Source organism: Myotis lucifugus, unplaced genomic scaffold (genome assembly GCF_000147115.1).
Source record: "Myotis lucifugus unplaced genomic scaffold, Myoluc2.0 scaffold_246, whole genome shotgun sequence".
NCBI lineage: Eukaryota > Metazoa > Chordata > Mammalia > Chiroptera > Vespertilionidae > Myotis > Myotis lucifugus.
Window position 1 is genome coordinate 856,337 of NW_005871294.1, and position 18,076 is coordinate 874,412.

Here is an 18,076-nt window from a genome sequence, read left to right on the forward strand (position 1 = left end):
CCAGTGGACCATGGTGCACGGGAGCAAAGAATTTTCAGTAACACCAGAGGCTCACCCTGATGACAGTGACCCGCGCCCCGCCTTGGTCTGGCGCCCCGTCACCTGCTCCACCATCCCGCTGTGGCTGACACCCACCATGTTCCGCGCATGCCCCCTGGTGGTCAGCGCATGTCATAGCGACTGTTTGTTCGGTTCTGCTGTTTGGTCTATTTGCATATTAGCCTTTTATTATATAGGATTCTTAATTCTATAAGCTTTTCCCTATTTAAAAATTTTTTAATTTTATTACTTTGTTGATGTTAATCCTCACCCGAGGATCCATTGATTTTATAGAGAGTGAAAGAGAGGGAGGGAGGCAGAGAGAGAGAGAAACATTAATGTGAGAGACATCAATTGGTTGCCTGATTTGTTGCCTCCCGCACATGCTCTAGTCAGGTTTGGGTTTGGGTCAGGGTTAGGATTAGCAACTGCAGCTGGGGATCAAACCTGCAACCCAGGTATGTGCCCTCGACCATGAATCAAACCTGAGACCCTTTGGTGCACAGCTGATGCTCTAAATCAGCGGTCTCAACCTGTGGGTTGCGACCCCTTTGGTGGTCGAACAACCCTTTCACAGGGGTCGCCTAAGACCATTCTGCATATCACATATTTACATTACGATTCATAACAGTAGCAACATTACAGTTATGAAGTAGAAACAAAAATAATTTTATGGTTGGGTCACATGAGGAACTGTATTTAAAGGGCCAGAAGGTTGAGAACCACTGCTCTAAATACTGAGCCACACCGGCCAGGGCTTTTTTTTTTTTTTACTTTTTAAAATTTTTTGTTAAAAACTAAGACAGAGCCCAGCGTGGCTCAGCGGTTGAGCATAAATCCATGAACCTGGAGGTCATGGTTCAATTCCTGGTTGGGGAACATAACCTGGTTGCAGGTTTGTCACCAGTGTGGGACATGCAGGAGGCAGCCAATCAATGATTCTCTCTCATCACTGATGTTTCTCTCTCTCTCTCCCTCTCCCTTCCTCTCTTAAATCAGTAATAAAAAATATATATTTTTTAAAAATAACAAACAAAGAAACTAAGACAGAGCCCTGGCTGGGTAGCTCAGGTGTTCGAAGCACAGTCTCACACATTAAAAGACTGGGGATTCAATTCCCTCCCGGTAGAACTCCTAAAGGAGGCAACCAATTGATATTTCTCTCTCCCATCAATACTAGTATTTCTCTCCCGATCTCTTTTTCTCAAATCAATTTTTTTTAAAAACCAACATATCCTCCTCAGGTGAGAACTAAAAAACAAACACTAGCCTACACAGGGTCATCAGGAGCATCACTTCACTGTCTTCCATATCCACCTCTTATCCCACTACAAGGTCTTCAAGGGAAATAACATGCTTGGAGCTGTCATCTCCTATAACAACAGTGCTGACTTCTAAAATACCTCCTGAAGGATCTGTATTGGGCTCTTCTTGAGGAGGTGTCAATCTTCAGAAAACATGTCCACGGGGTTTGCTTGGTTTCTTTTTTCCATCAGCTTTGCTTCTAAGCAAATACTGCACCATAAACATTCCTGTTAATGAAAACCTTGCAGTGTTGAGGTCCATGTTTTGAACTTTTTAAGGAGCTTGTTAAGGTTTACAAAAGCTTTTGCTAAACCCTCCATTATAAATTTTCTTGGGGGAGGCGGGGGTCTTCTTTTTCCTCTCCTGCAATTTCGCTTTCTCTTGCCTCATTTTCAGCTATGTGTTCCAGTTCCAATTACAATTAACTCCTCATTAGTCAATTACTCAGGAACCACCTTTAAGAGCTGCTCAATGTCATCCTTATCCAGACAGGTTAAAGTTGCTTGCCATCTTTACCACAACTTATTTCTGCAACCTCCTCATGCTTGGCAAATCCTCTGAAGTCACAGATGAACCTCTTGAATGTCTGCTTCCAGATGCCATTCATAACTCCTTGGTGACACCACCCCAAGCTCAAGCAAGTTTCTTGTTGCAGTCATAGATGTTATAATCCTTCCAGAATTGCATCAGTGTCTTCCTCAGCTGCAGCAAAAGCCTGGGCAAAGGTCCTCTTCAGGTGATAGGCCTTAAAAGCTACTATAACTCCTTGACCCATTGATTGCATCAAAGAGCAGTATTTGGCGGGAGATTTGATTTTGGGATGAAGATCACCAATAAAAAGAGAATGTTCAGGAGGGTTATTAGCAATACACAAAATCTTAAAATAGTACTTCTCCATTTTGCTAGCAAAGCAGTTCAGGAGAGCATCTTGGAAGAGGCGCTTGGTCATCCATGACTACTTACAGTTTCTGTGGTATACTGGCAGTGTGTGCTTAATGATATGTTTCAAGATCCTGGGGTTCTCACTGTGCCAAATCAGAAAGGGTTTCAATTTGTAGCCTGCAATATTGCTCCCCAGCAAGACTGTTCTGTTCTGCCCTGACTGGTTTGGCTCAGTGGATAGAGTGTCGGACCTGCGGACTGAAGGGTCACAGGTTCGATTCCGGTCAAGGGCATGTACCTTGGTTGCAGGCACATTCCCAGGAGGGGTGTGCAAGAGGCAGCTGAATCGATGTTTCTCTCTCATCGATGTTTCAAACTCTCTATCCCTCTCCCTTCCTCTCTGTAAAAAAATCAATAAAATATATTTTTTAAAAAAATTTTTTAAAAAAAGACTGTTCTGTTCTCACTGGTAAAAGCCTTGAAACTTGGCACTTATTTAGTCTCCTTAATAGAAGTAAGTCCCTTAGGCATCTGCTTCCAGAATAGGAGGTTTCATCCATATTGAATATTTGCTCTGGCAAGTAATTTTCCTCCACAATCAGCATATCTAGAGTTTCCAAAATTTCTTCAACCTTCACATCTGTCAGACTAACTCACCATTCACTTTTTCATTATGTAATGAATAACAATTCTTGAATCGTTTAAACCACCTAGAGCTAGCAGTAAATACAACATTACAGTCAGGTCCAGGCTCTTCTTTCAAAATCGCAAACAAACTTTTTGATTTGCCTGTGATCATCACAGTGCTGAGAGGGTAGATACACTTATATGTCTGGTCATTAGAAGTTTTTCCATGTCTGTTATAAGCTCTTCTCAAATTTTTGTTAGTCTTATTGCCTTCAATGACATAGATTCTTTAACAATTTCCATCACTTTGTTCTTGTTCTTCAAGATTATATGATCAGCCTGGCCAGTGTAGTTCAGTGGTTAAATATCAACCCTATGAACTAGGAGATCAGGGTTCCATTCCCGGTCAGGGCACATGTCTGGGTTGCAGGCTTAATCCCCACTAGGGGTGTGCAGGAAGGAGCAGATCAATGATTCTCTCTCATCACTGATGTTTCTCTCTCTCTCCCTCTCCCTTCCTCTCTGAAATCAATCAAAATATATATGTATATATAAAAGATTATATGATCACTCAATTTCATTTCTAAAGCAATCACTCAATGTGGCTGCTTGGTGATAACATTAGCAGTGGATATTTGTACACTAGAGGCCATGATGAGCAAAACAGCACAAGAGAAAATGATGCAATCAAAAGATGCAGCCCTAGCTGGTTTGGCTCAGTGGATAGAGCATTAGCCTGCAGACTGAAGGGTCCCAGGTTCAATTCCGGTCAAAGATACATGCCCGGGTTGCAGGCTTAATCCCCAGTAGGTAGCCAATGATTCTCTCTCATCATTGATGTTTCTATTTCTCTCTCTCCCTTCCTCTATGAAATCAATAAAAATATATTAAAAAACAAACAAAAAAAGAAGTGCAGTAAACATGAGATGTCTAAGTCTGCTCCCAGCGTAACAGAGCATACTGTTGCTATGGCAAACTTCTTTTTATGTAAAAAAAGTTTTTTTATATAAAAAAAGTATATACAGTATATTCTAAAATAATAAAAAGTGCCTTGGCCGGTTTGGCTCAGTGGGTATAGTATCGGGCTGCAGACCAAAGGGTCCGGGGTTCGATTCTGGTCAAGGGCACATGCCCAGGGTTGCGGGCTTGATCCCCAGTAGGGGGAGGGAGGTGTGTGTGCAGGAGGCAGCCAATCAATGATTTTCTCTCATCATTGATGTTTCTATCTCTCTCTCCCTCTCCCTTTATGAAATAAAAATATTTTTAAAATAAAAAGTATAATACAGTAAATTCATAAACCAATAGCACAGTTGTTTATTATTATTATCAAGCATTATGTACTGTGTATAATTGTGTATTATTATAAAGTGTCTTGTTTATACCAACATCATCACAAACAAAAGTAATGCATTTTTGTGCTACATGACAACAGCTACAACATTACTAGGTGATAAGAATTTTTCAGCTCCATTATAATTTTATGGTACCACCATCCTATATTCAATCTGTTAACTACAACATCATTATGTTGCACTTTACTGTGCTTTGAAGGAGCCCTTTAATAAACCTTACACAGGATAACTTACCTGGCAGATCTGATGGCTGACCTGTACTAGTATATAAAATGCAAATTCCAGAATTTCAATGACTTAACTCCAAAGGGATTTAACAAAATATATGCAAGTAATGAGTGTAAGTATATATACAATGGCGATTCGAGATATTAAAGCTGTTGTATAGTGTATATAAGCAAGTTGACAGCGCAGTGCCTGCTGTACCACCTTGACTGAGGTGAGTCACACAATCAAACAATTTCATAATCAGAAGAGCAGACCAACACATGTTGCCAAGTTGTCTAGCAAATCATTCTTACAATGACATGATTTATAAAATGAAAGATCAGTTTTAAAACCCTTTTAAAAATAATTGTGTTGCTTGGATATTTCTGTTCTTTGATTCTTATCTTCTATATGAAAAGAGGTCTTTAATTATGACTTCTTAGGCACCTCCATTCCTTCCAAGTGCAGATAATAAAGTTTATAAATGCCGTATCTTAGAAAAAGATGGTAAACTATTAGTCTCTAGTGCAAAATTGTAATTACTACTATTGGTACTTCTATAATACATTGATCTACTGATCATGGTTTACTTGTAGTATATTACTTCCTTTTGGGGAGGGGCAACTTAATCAAAATATTAGCTAAAAGTTTAGAATTTTTCATACCTGATATGGAGAAGAGCTATGACCAGGGAATGATAAATATTTCAAAATACTGCCAAAGAACAATGAAGCCCTTGCCAATGTGGCTCATTGATTAAAGCCCCAGCCCATGCACCGAAGGGTCTCAGGTTTGGTTCAGATCAGGGCACATACACCCAAGGTTGTGAGTTCAATCCCCAGTTGGGGCGTGTGCATGAGGCAACCAATCATATCAGTGCTTCTCCCCCGACTCTTCCCTCTTTTGAATCAACAAAGAAAACATCTAACAGTGAGGATTTAAGAAAAAGAACAAAAAGAGGCAGCCTCCCTAACCAACTCTGGTAGTTACAAGTACAATAAAACACAGAGAGACTAACTATCCATTTGAGGAAATATTTCAATATTAAAGCTATCTATAGAAAAGACTCACAGACACAGAGAACAGACTGCCGGTTGCCAAAGGAAAGGGAGGTTGGGGGGGCTAGATAAAAAAGGTGAAGGGATTAAGAAGTAAAAATTGGCAGTTACAGGATAGTCACAGGGATGTAAATTACAGCATCAGGCATACAGTCAATAATACTGTAATAACAATGTATGGTGTACTTGAAATATTTGAGGGACTACCTTGTAAAGTATATGATTGTCTAACCCAGCAGTGGGCAAACTACGGCCCGCGGGCTGGATCTGGCCCGTTTGAAATGAATAAAACTAAAAAAAAAAAAAAGACCGTACCTTTTTATGTAATGATGTTTACTTTGAATTTATATTAGTTCACACAAACACTTCATCCATGCTTTTGTTCCGGCCCTCCGGTCCAGTTTAAGAACCCATTGTGGCCCTCGAGTCAAAAAGTTTGCCCACCCCTGGTCTAACCACTATGCTGTACACCTGAAACTAATACAGAATACCGAATGTAAATAGTAATGGGAAAAAAATTCCAAAGTAAAAAATACATGTATTAAAGTTATCTGAAGCCCTAGGGAATGTATATGCTACCTTGTACACTTTTATTTTTCTCAAGCTGCTCATTTGAATAAACAAAAAGGAGCACTTAAATAAGTGATTTCAAATTTCTGATCAAATCAAAATTTAAAGCATAATATCTAATAGTCTACTTACCATGAAAATCTGCACCCAACTTCTTAGAAGCCATTTAGAATCTGAAAAACAAAGAAATATTTTTTAGACTCATGATGTCTTGAGAAAATATAAACAAATCATGACAAGAAAATTGGCTGGGTGGTTTAGTTGGTTAGAGCATCTTCCTGATTTGCCAAGGTTGTAGGTTCAATCCCCAGTCAGGGCACACACAAGAATCAAACAGTGAATGCACAAATAGATGGAACAACAAATTGATGTTTCTCTCTCTCTAAAATCAACAAAAATAAAAAACTTTAAAAATTTTTTTAAAAAAGAAAGAAAATTGAAGCTATAAAAAGGAAACCAGAAGACTAAAAGGTAACAGGACTGACATAGCCCTCAAACTTCTCAGTTCCAAAGTCTCAAAAAAGAAAGCAGAGCCTGGCCAGTGTGGCTCAGTGGTTGAGCATCCATCTATGGCATGATTAGAGTCCAGGTGAGGGCACATGCCCAGGTTACAGGCTCAATCCCCAGTAAGGGGCGAGCAGGAGACAGCCAATCAATGATTCTCTATCATCATTGATTTTTCCATATCTCTCTCCCTCTCCTTTCCTCTCTGAAATCAATAAAAATATATTTTTTTAAAAAGACAGAAATTTCTGAGGTGGGAATGAATGACATACAACCTTTGTACTATTTTAATTTTGTATAAAATTTTTTAAAAATGAAGGGGGGAAAAAACATAAAACCACACATCTAGCTTAATATTATCTTTGTACTTTCAACCCCTAGATAAGGAAGTAGGTGCAAAGTCTTTTCTTACACAAATACTCTCAGCTCTTCAACCTAAAGTTTATCTCCCTTGATATGGTATGGTGTTTAATTTACCTAAGACATAAGCAGAAAAAAATTAAGACTAAGTATATGAATTTATGGTATGGTATCTATTAGCCAGTACTATAGCATATTGCAAGGCATCATAGTGAAAACATTTTTATTTTCCACTGTAACCTTTTTTTAAAGTAAATATACTGTACCTATTTGTAAAAATTACTCAAAACAGAATAAAAATCTGCAAAGGATCTTTTTTTTTAGTTTTGTTTTTTAATCCTCACCCAAGGATATGTTTTTATTGATTTAGAGAGAAAGAAAAAACATTGATCAGGTGCCTGCAGTACTGGCTCTGACTGGGGAACGAACCTGCAACCTAGGTATGTACCCTGATAGGAAAATGAACCCTCAATCTTTTGGTGTACGGGATGACGCTCCAACCAACTGAGCCACTGTCCCAATTATGTTCCAATTAATTGATTATCTGCCACCCAACCAGAGCTGGGATTTTTTTTTTAAAGAAACAGACAAGTTTATTTTAAAATTTACATGGAAAGGCAAAGGAAATATAATAGCCAAAACAATTTTGAAAAAGAAGAAAGTTGGAGAATTTACCATCAACTTACTATGAGGCTACACTAATTAAAAGACAGTGTGGAAATGGTATAATGATATCACATAGACCAACAGAACAGAGTCCAGAAATAGACTCATACACATATAGCCAAATGATTTTGTTTGTTTGTTAATCCTTACCCAAGGATATTTTTTCCACTGAGTTTTAGAGAGAGTGAAAGAGGGGAGGTAGGAATGGCAGGGAAGGAGGGGAAGAGAGAGACACACGGATTGGTAACCTCCCACAGGTGCCCCAACTGGGGCTGGGGATCGAACCTGAAACCCAGGTACATGCCCTTGACAGGAAATCAAACCTGCAGCCTGAGACCCTGCAGCGCTCAGGCCAACAGAGCCAGCCAAATGACTTTAAACAAAGGTACAAAGGAATTTCAAAGGGGAAAGGTTGGTCTTCTCAAAAAATGGTGCCAAATATTCATATGTAAAAAAAACCCACCTTTAATCCATACCTTGCAATATATATACAAATTAACTGAGAAGGATGGAAAGATCCTAGCTAAGGGCTACAGGGGTTCTTTTAGGGGTGATTTTCAAAGAACCAACAAACCATAATGAAAATGATTTAACCTTTTATATGTGCAGAAGACATTTCATAGGCTCTTACAGGCTCTAGAGTCATCATTATGTACATAAACCACAACAATACAGTGAGACTTTTGAACCTTGAAGCCAGATTCTTGACAGCCTGAACCTTCCCACATAGGCACATACCAAAAATGTGTTTTTTCCTAAATCTTTGATGGGAAAGAAGCAGTATCTAAGCATCCAACCATGAGAGCTGTGAATATGCTCAGGAAATGAGCATTTTCATCTTGGTGTCCTAATATTTATTGATATTATTGGATATCATCGGTCATCAAAGAAGCAGCTGTTTTTGAGAGGCAAATGGCTGGGGAGAGGCTGCTTGAGCCCCTGATTTAATACATAATTTTGGAAACCAGCTAACATCAGGGATGTTTTAAAGAAGCTCTATCATAATGAGATATCACCTCACACCTGTCTGAAAGGCTATCATCAATATATCAACTAACAAGTACTGGTGAGGATGTAGAAAAGGGAACCCTCATACACTGTTGGTGGGAATGCAGATTGGTGCAACCACTGTGGAAAGTTACCTCAAAAAAACTAAAAGTTACCGCCTTATGACCCAGTGATTCCACTTCTGGGAATACATTCAAAGAAGCCCGAAACAATAATTCGAAAAAATATATGCACCCCTATTTCACTGCAGCGTTGTTTACAATAGCCAAGATTTGGAAGCAACCCAAGTGTCCATCAATAGATGAGTAGATAAAAAAGCTGTGGTATATTTACACAATGGAATACTACTCTGACGTAAAAAGAAAGAAAATTTTACACTTTGCAACAGCATGGATGGATCTGGAGAACATTATGATAAGTGAAATAAGCCAGTCAGAGAAAGACAAGTACCATATGATTTCACTTATATGTGGAATTTCATGAACAAATTGAATTACCATACAAAACAGAGACAGACTCATAGATAAAGAACATGGAGACAGCTCTGGGGTGGGGGTCAGGGGGTAGGGAAGGTGGAGAGATTGAACAAAAAACATAGAACTCATGGACATGAACAACAGTGTGGAGATGGGGGAGGGAGTGAAGGTGGAAGAGAGCATAGAGGGGATAAACAGTGATGGAAAAATTAAAATAAAATAAAATAAAAAATGTTTAAAAAAGAAAAATATAAATAGAACCAAGATGGTGGAGTAGATAAATGCCTGTATTCGCTGCCTCCCACAACCACATCAAAATTACAACTAAAATATAAAACAACCATCATTCAGAACCACCTGAAACCTGGCTGAATGGAAGTCCTACAACTAGAGAAGAAAGCACATTGAGACTGGTAGGAGGGCTGGTCCAACACCCACATGTGCCATTTTTTTAATTGGGAAGGAAATCGTCTCTGAGGAGGCCACCCATGAGGAACAAGAGGTCCCGGCCCCACACCAGACCCCAGTCCAGGGTCCCAGAGCTGGGAAGAGAAGTCCCCCGCATCTACAGGCTGTAAAAACCAGCAGGGATTGTGGCTGAGTGACAAGGAGGCTGCTGAAGACCCAGGTGTCCCATTTAAAGGGCCTGTGCAAGAACTTACTTGAATTTCCAGCATCAGGTGGCTGTGGGGGACCCAGACACATATGGCATGCCACTACCTGGGGCCACCTGGCAAGAGCTACAGAGGGATTTGCAGATGACTTGGAGGCCCAGCAGTGAAGCAAAGCTAGTGCCAGGTCTTAGGTCTTTTATTGATAGGTTTGGGTACACTTGTCACCAGCTGTAGCTTGTTTGAGAGATTTTAGCAAAGTCTGAAACCTGAGCCAGGACAGGCCATTCAAATGGAAAAGCTGCTACAAACAGCTTGGGTGGGGCTGCAAATTGGATGGGGCAGAGTGTCAGGGAATCACCAAGGCAGAGCAAACAGTGTGCTCCAGGCTGATGGAGTCTCAGATACGGCTGCCAGTCAGCCCTGTGACAGGGGAGGTTCCAGCACAGGAACAATGACCCCTGTCAGCACCCCTGTCTGGGATAAAGCCGCCCCCAAGTTCCTGCCCCAATGCACCTCCCTGGAGGCCCTAGAGCCAGTGCATCCAGTGGACAGCTTCAGATCATACTAGGTTACAACTCTACACATCCACAAGTGACACACTCAAGAGGCAGACTCAGTGAGCACCAAAGCCCCACTGAAGCAAGCCCTGCTCCATGTCTTTGACATTCTCACTAAGATCCTTAGAAGTCTCATGACAGGTCATAAATTGAAAGGATATTTGCAACCCATAAATAAACAAATAATTAGTACTCAAAGTATATAAAGAATTCTTAAAAATCAATCAGAAAAAAACAACTCAATAAAAATAGGCATAAAACTTCACAGGAACACAAATGGCCAATGAACATATGAAAAGATGCTCAATTTCATAAAATGCTAATAAAAACATAATAGATACCATTTCAAACACACTAGATTAGAAAAAAATTTTCAAGTCTGACAATATCAAGTGTTAGGGAGGAAGTGAAGCAACCAAAACACACACTGCTGGCTCTTGACTCCATAAGCACAATATTCACATTTACCATGAGCCAATTCAATGACTCAAAAACTGGAAGTGTTTGGTAAGTATTAAGCAACTGATAATGACCAATCCAGAATTCTGAGAACATGTTCGGATTACTGCCAAATACAAATTTTGGCCCTTAATAAACTGGGTCCAACCTGACTCAGCAATACAAGTAAGAAAACTTTTAGTCCCTTATCCAGTTCCTCTAGCTTATTTTGTTAAGTACAAAAATAGTCATTTACTCCTAGAATACTGATGACATCTTAATTGACTAAAATTTTAGTGAAGTACTTATCATTGTAATAACACTACTATTTCAATGAGAAGGAGGAGTTTTAAAGGACATAACTTTAAAATTAAAAAGTGCTTACACTTTAAATTTATTTGACAGGAATTAGAATGGCTCTGTGACCACTTAAAAGGGACAAAATGGTGTAATAGATGGGCATTAAAATTAGACAAATCTAACCACTTTATAGCTGTAACCTTAAATTACTTAATTCTCTGATCCTCAACACCGAAAAGATGCATATCAAACCTGCCTACCTGATCAAACTGTAAGGATTAAGTTATGTAAAGTGTTAACAATGCCTAGCTCATCAGCATATACCCAGTGTTAGCACCTTTCCCTTTGCAAATCTTGCTACCTTCACCTAAATTTTTAAAGCCTGAAATAACAACTCTCAATTTATAGGAAACATTACTCTTACATTCAAATTATTTTCCAATACTATAAGAAATTGTGGCTATAGGTTAGAATCTACTCCTTACTTCTTTCTCTACCTGAAAGGCTTTTTCGTATAAGCAATTAAGATTCTGGAAAAGATAAATTTTTTCACTTATCTTCATGATACAGAAGTAGGGATTCTCATTCTATATGAGAAACTAAATCCAGTTAATTTCTAAACTTCAAATATTTTTGCCCTAAGAAAAAGCTTCTTTAATACATTAAGATACTACACAATACCTTATGCATGTATTGAGAAAGATTGTTTAAAGAAAATTACCTGATTAATGATGAACTGATGGTTGGTTTTATGGTTGGTCTATGGGAAAAAGTTCACACTAAAATAATCTACAGTGGGGCCTTGACTTACGAGTTTAATTCGTTCCATGACAGAGCTCATAACTCAAATTACTCGTATGTCAAATCATAAAGTGAACGAGTGAGACACGTGATGCTGGGCTGATGTTGTGGCGTTCACTGTGACGTTCGCTGCGCCAACTAGCGGTGGGGTATCTGAAGCTGGCTCGTAACCCGAATTTTAGCTGGCAACTCAAAGCAAAAAATCGGCCGAGAGAAGGCTCGTATCTCGAAAAACTCGTTAGTCGGGACACTCGTAAGTCAAGGCCCCAATGTATATAGATAACACTTTATCTTCCAATGAGGCCATAGCAAGTTATTTGCTACGCAGTGATAGAGATGCTCACTAAAGAAACAAACTCCCATTTCCATAATTATAATGACTTATCAATGCAACAATAAGCATTCAATAAATGTTTAATAACTAACAGAAAGAATAGGGCAGAAAAAAATGAATAGGATGGGTTAGAAACAAAAATTTAATTTATAAAATTCCACTTAAAGCCCTGGCTGGGTAGCTCAGTTGGTTAGAGCGTCATCAAGATATGCCATGGTTGTGGTGCATCCTGGTCAGGGCACATACAAGAATCAACCACTGTCCTGGCCAGTGTGGCTCAGTTGGTTGAGCACTTGGTTCAATTCCCGGTCAGGGTACATGCCCAGGTTGTGCGCTCTATTCCCAGTGGGGGTCTTGCAGGAGGCAGTCCATCGATTTCTCTCTCTCTCTCCCTGCCCCTCTCCCTTCCTCTCTCTAAAATCCTATATAATAAAAGCCTAATATGCAAATTGTCCCCTCAGGCAGTTGTTCAACCGGGAGTTGGACTGGGAGACCTCGACTGGGAGACCAGGAGTTCGACTGCTCACTATGACATGCACTGATCACCAGGGGGTGACACCGCGCTGGCAGTGGACAGCACCTCCTCCCGATGGGCCCCAAAGAGAGCGGGACCGCGGCAGGATGGTGGAGCAGGTGAGCGGGCGGTGCCAGGCCAAGGCCGGTGTGAGCAGGGGCCCGATCGCCCTGCCAATGACCCTGCAGACAACGACCAACAGTGGCAGTAGGGGGCGGGACTGCTGCCCAGCTCCTAGGCGCTGAGGGAGCCAGGCAGGGGGCCCAACCCTGATCTATCGCACTGCAGGTGGGATGGTGGAGTAGGTGAGGGAGCCTCGCCAGGCCAAGGCAGGGTGCCACGTGGGGCTGTGGGGCTGCGAGGCTGGAGGCATGAGATGAGGCCTGATCTCTGCAGGCCACCCCAAGGGACCCCCCCACCTGTGTACAAATTCGTACACCGGGCCTCTAGTCAATAAATAAAAATTTTTAATTCCACTTAAAAGTAAATAATGACAAATTTCAGAGAGAAGGGGGGGGCAGGAAGTGATTAACCAAAGAACTTATATGCACATATGCATAATCCATGGACAGACAATAGTGCAGTGAACACTTGGGTTGCAGGAAACGAGTTAAGTCGGCTCGCGTGAATTGCGCGTACTCCGCGGGAGCAGTCTTAAACTCGGTTCATATAGATTTGCGGTGGAGTGCGGGAAACGTGTAAACTCGGGCCGATTGTAACTGCGTATTACCAAATATTTCATTTCAATCGAACCCATACTTCAAAAGATATAGGCATTTTAACGCGCCATCTTATATTTTGGCGGGAAATTCACCCGCAACCCAAGTGTGAAGAAGGGAGGACAGGAGTGGGGTAGTGGGAGTAAGTGGGGGTTAAAAAGGGGACATCTGTAATACTTTCAACAAAAAGATAAATAAATAAAAAAGTTAATGCAGACAATGTAATTCTTTAGACTTTGGACACTTTCAGTCCAAAACATTTGCTATAAAAATTCAGAAAGTTTCAGTTTAACTTGTTTTGAGACATTAACTAAAGAGCTAGCTATCACTAAAGACTTAAGTGCCCTGTTTTCCCCACCACCAAATCTGATAAAATTTTTATAAAGAGAAACGTCCATTGTATCTAACCTAATTCTCAAATACTAAATACACAACTGAGGATAGAGAGAAAACACTCATTTAATAGTTAACTAAATTACCAAATCTGGTTTGCAACCATGGTGCCTAAAAACTCTCAAAATTTTCGGCTTCATATAAAATCTATTTTTATGTTCAGTCATACTTTAAGAGGCTACTCTGGAATCCAGTCCATGTGGCGAGAACACCAAGGCCAGAGAGCGCTGATACAGATCAAATAAATGAACTGTAACTTGATGTTCCGCAAGAAAGATCTGCGGTTGTTTCAGAGGCCCAGGTGGACGGTCCAGGTAAGTCTCCACCCAAGAAACAACAAGAGGCAAAGTAAACATACCTGGAGAAGGCCTGGCCATGTCAAAGGTATCCCCAAAGATCACTCAGCCCGCGGCTGGTCGACTCCCTTTTTTCTCCCCCATCTCGTCACCTCAGGAAGAACCAAATCTGCGCCGCGCGTCCCCAACTCACCCTCAACTCCACATCACCCACCTTCCTGACTAACACCTGGGTCCCCCTCCCGGGCATCCTCCAGTTCCCACCGAGCTCTCACTCCAGCAAGAGAGACCAATGTCTACACAGCCTATCGTCCCGCACGTATTAGTCCCCTTCATCCGAATTCATTTCCCCACAACCCATCTGCCCTCCGCCCCTTCAACTCCGGCCCCTCACGCCGGCCCCTCTCCCTGAAGCCTCCCCGAGGCACGGTCTCCGGCCTCTTCTCACTCCTACACCCTCAGCTGCATCTCCTTCCATCCAGCGGGGCCTAGAGCCTCTTCCCCGGGTTCCCTCCCTCACCCGTATCCCGGGACCGGCGCCCTACCCCCAATGCCGCCCCTCCTCTCCCTGCCCCAGAAGGAGGCGCCTCCCCCCTCACCTGACGCCGCTGCCGCCGCCGTCCCGGAAGCCGAAAGGTTCTGGCGCCGCCGACCTCCCACGCTCGGTCCCCGCTGACGGCCTCTAGGGAGAGCGAACACCACCACCTTCCACTCTGTCCGCCCCAGGCCAGGCCGTCACCGCAGCCGAAGCCAGTACCACAGCCGCCATGTTGAAGTCCTACTTCCCTCCTCCTTCCCCTCACCGCTCCGCCCCCTTGGGCGTCTGACGTCATGACGCCTCGCACCACGCCCCTCGGTCCAGTGGGAGGAACCGACGTGACGTAACTTATCTCCCTTTCAGTGCCAAACAGCTGCTCCTACCTGGGGCGTTGCCATTGGAATGGGTGAACCCTGCGGACCCTAAGGGAAGGCAGAAGGAAAGGGTCACTGAGAGGGGAAGGCGTAGAAGCGGATTTAGGGAGACGGGTCGGAATGCAGGGACCAGAGTTGAAGGGGCAAAGGGCAGTTGGCAGGTGAGATGCGACCTCTGACCTCTTCTCGCTCCTCTACCCTCGGCTGCATCTCCTTTCATCCAGCTGGGCCTCTAGCTTCTTCTCCTGGTTCCCTCCAAGTCAGGGGATTGAACCACTACTGGAAGATAGGCATCTATCTGGCGGGAACCGAGAGCCTGGAAGCACGAAGGGAAGCAGAAGTATTTACCAACGAGACCTACTTGGGAATCGGGATGTCTTGCTTCTGGTCCCTGGTAACTGACCTGGTACAAGGCTTAATCCTTTCTGATAATGGCTTCACTTTCCTCATTTATAAGTGAGTGGGTTGAAAGGTGACCTCGAAATCCTCCAATTCTGGCATTCAACCAGTTTAATCCAATCCCAAACCTTTACTGCCTTGTGCGTTTATTGGATGTCTTCTGGAATCAGGTGCATGGCGGATTCATAACTGAATGAGGTGAATCTTTGTTCCCAAAAGTTTCTAAATGGTGGGAGAAATAGAAGCCTCTCCTCTCAAAGTAGGAAAAGTCAGAGGGTAATAATAATGGTACATCAATGGATCTGGAAAAACTTGACTTTTGCTAAGAGATTAGGAAAGATTTACATCTACACTTTCGGGGTACGTAAAGGGTGTGTACTCTCTCATGTTTAATTCTCCAGCCCTCTTTTCTCTTCAGAACTCCAAAGGAGATAATATATGTACTTTGAAGGTGCAGCAATTTTAACTCACAATGACAGAGTTCCAGAAAAGGGCCCACCCCCTTAGAATAAGCAAACAATAACAAATCATGAATTCTATATTATTTGCCTACTTAATTCAACAGATAATAGACAGCCATAGAAGATTTGTGGAGAGAGCCGTGAGCTGATCAAAGCTCTTCATCAGGAGAATTAAAATGGCAGTAGTGAATAAAATGGAAAAGACATGATAATCTTCTGCATTGAATAAGAGACTCATAGCTGAACTAAAGCAGAAACTGGGGATGGAGACTAGGGGATGACTGGAGCAAGATTTAGGAGATTGTCGCAACAAGATTAAGAGACCAGCTATATGGGTGAAGAAATTGTGCAAGGGGAGCCACATTTTGGGGGTCTCATACTAAGAGAAACAAGAAAGACCTAAGGTTTACTGAAGCCCTATGGGAAATAATAAGGAATTTAGCTGGCCAAAGAGGGCAAACTTTCTGGAGAGATGTTCAGGAGGGAATGTGAGTTTACATGTGTACTGTATCTGAGGATATGTTTTTATTTATTTTTATAGAGGAAGGAAGAAAGAGATAGAAACATTGATGTGAGTGAAACATCAATTGGTTGCCTCCCAAATGTAACCCGACTGGGGATCAACAAACTCACAATCTAAGTATATGCCCTGACTCGAAACCTTTTGGTGTACAGGACGATGCTGCAGTTAACTGAGCTACCCAGCCAGGGCCAAATAAACTTTTTATTCATTCATTTAACAAATATTATTGAGTTCCTGCAATATAGCAGGCATTGTTCTACATACTGGGAATACAGCAGTATATAAAAGAGACCTCGCCAAAAAAAATCCCTGTTCTCACAGAGCTTACATTCTAGAAAATATAACATAATAATAATGGTGGTACTGTTAAGAAAATCAATAAAGCACAAGAAAGATAGAAAGTATTCATGGCTGAAATTTCTTATTTTTTATTTTTTTGTTAATCCTCTCACCTGAGTATATTTTTCCATTGATTTTTAGAGAAAGTGGAAGGGAGAGAGACAGAGAAAAACACCAATGTGAAAGAGACACATCAATTGGTTGCCTTCGCACACACGCTGGCCTGCAACTGAGGTACATGCCCTTGACCAGAATCAAACCCCGGACCCTTCAGTCCCCAGGCCGACACTCTTTCCACTGAGCCAAACCAGCTAGGGCCATGATTGAAATTTATAAAGGATGGCCAGGGAAAGGTGACATCTGAGTAAAGATCTGAAGGAAGTGACACACCCTGGCCAAAAAGAACACCTGAAGGAAATGAGGAAATAAGTCATGTAAATATCTAAAAAAAGAGAATGCCAGGCCAATGCAAGGGAACAGTAAGTATAAAGGCCCTGAGGTGGGAGCTCACCTTCTATGTTCTAAGAAAACTAAGCAGTCCAGTGTGACTGGAATGGAGTGAGCAAAGACAGGAATAATAGGAGATAAAGTGACAAAGAGGTAACAGTTGGCTATATCATGTAGTGTCTTGAGGATAGTTTTAAGGACTTTGGCTTTTACTCTAAGTGAGCTGCAAACCATAGGAGAGTTTTGAGCAGAGAAGAGAAATGATCTAACTTTTTAGCAAAATCACTGTAGCTGCTACACTGAGCAAGAAGGGCAAGTGTGAAAGCACATAATGGTTATTGCAGTAATCCGGGCAGGAAATGATAGTACTATAGAGCAGAGTGATAGTAGCAGTGAAAGTGTTTAGAAATGGTCAGGTTCTGGGTACATTTTGAAGGTAGAGCCATAAGAATTTGCTCACAACCACCTGGCTGGGTGGTTCAGTTAGAGCAGCGGTTCTCAACCTGTGGGTCGCGACCCCTTTGGGAGTCGAATGACCCATTCACAGGGGTCGCCTAAATACATCCTGCATATCAGATATTTACATTACAATTCATAACAGTAGCAAAATTACAGTTATGAAGTAGCAACGAAAATAATTTTATGGTTGGGGATCACCACAACATGAGGAACTGTATTAAAGGGTCGAGGCATTAGGAAGGTTGAGAACCACTGAGTTAGAGGATCGTCCACACACCAAAAGCTTTTGGTTTCAATTCCTGGTCAGGACACATGTTTAGGTTTTGGGTTTGGTCCCCAGTCAAGGCGTGTACAGGAGGCAAGTGATAGATGTTTCTCTCTCACATTGATGTTTCTCTCTCTCCCCCTTCCTCTAGCTCTAAAAAATCAATAAACATATCCTCAGATGAGGATTAAAAAAATTTTTTTTGCTCACAAATTAGTTGCATGGTGTGAGGAAATGAGAGGACTCAGGAT

At 41.8% G+C, this 18,076-nt stretch overlaps 1 protein-coding gene across 9 annotated transcripts in view; it reads right to left on the reverse strand.

The window, feature by feature from the left end:
* Nucleotides 1-14,882, reverse strand: part of UBAP1 (ubiquitin associated protein 1) — a 38,608-nt gene extending 23,726 nt beyond the window's left edge. For 3 of the 9 annotated variants that reach the window (XM_023762419.1, XM_014464347.2, XM_023762415.1), the window contains exons 1-2: nt 14,620-14,835; nt 6,173-6,213 (exon numbers count right to left, since the gene is read on the reverse strand). In XM_023762419.1, coding sequence (XP_023618187.1) covers nt 6,173-6,175 — 3 coding nt within the window. In that variant the 5' untranslated portion in view covers nt 6,176-6,213; nt 14,620-14,835. Of the gene's footprint in view, nt 1-6,172; nt 6,214-14,082; nt 14,518-14,619 lie in introns of those variants that run through there. The other 6 variants (XM_023762417.1, XM_023762416.1, XM_006098761.3 and 3 more) reach the window with 5 other exon arrangements.
* Between the last annotated feature and the right edge of the window lie 3,194 nt (nt 14,883-18,076).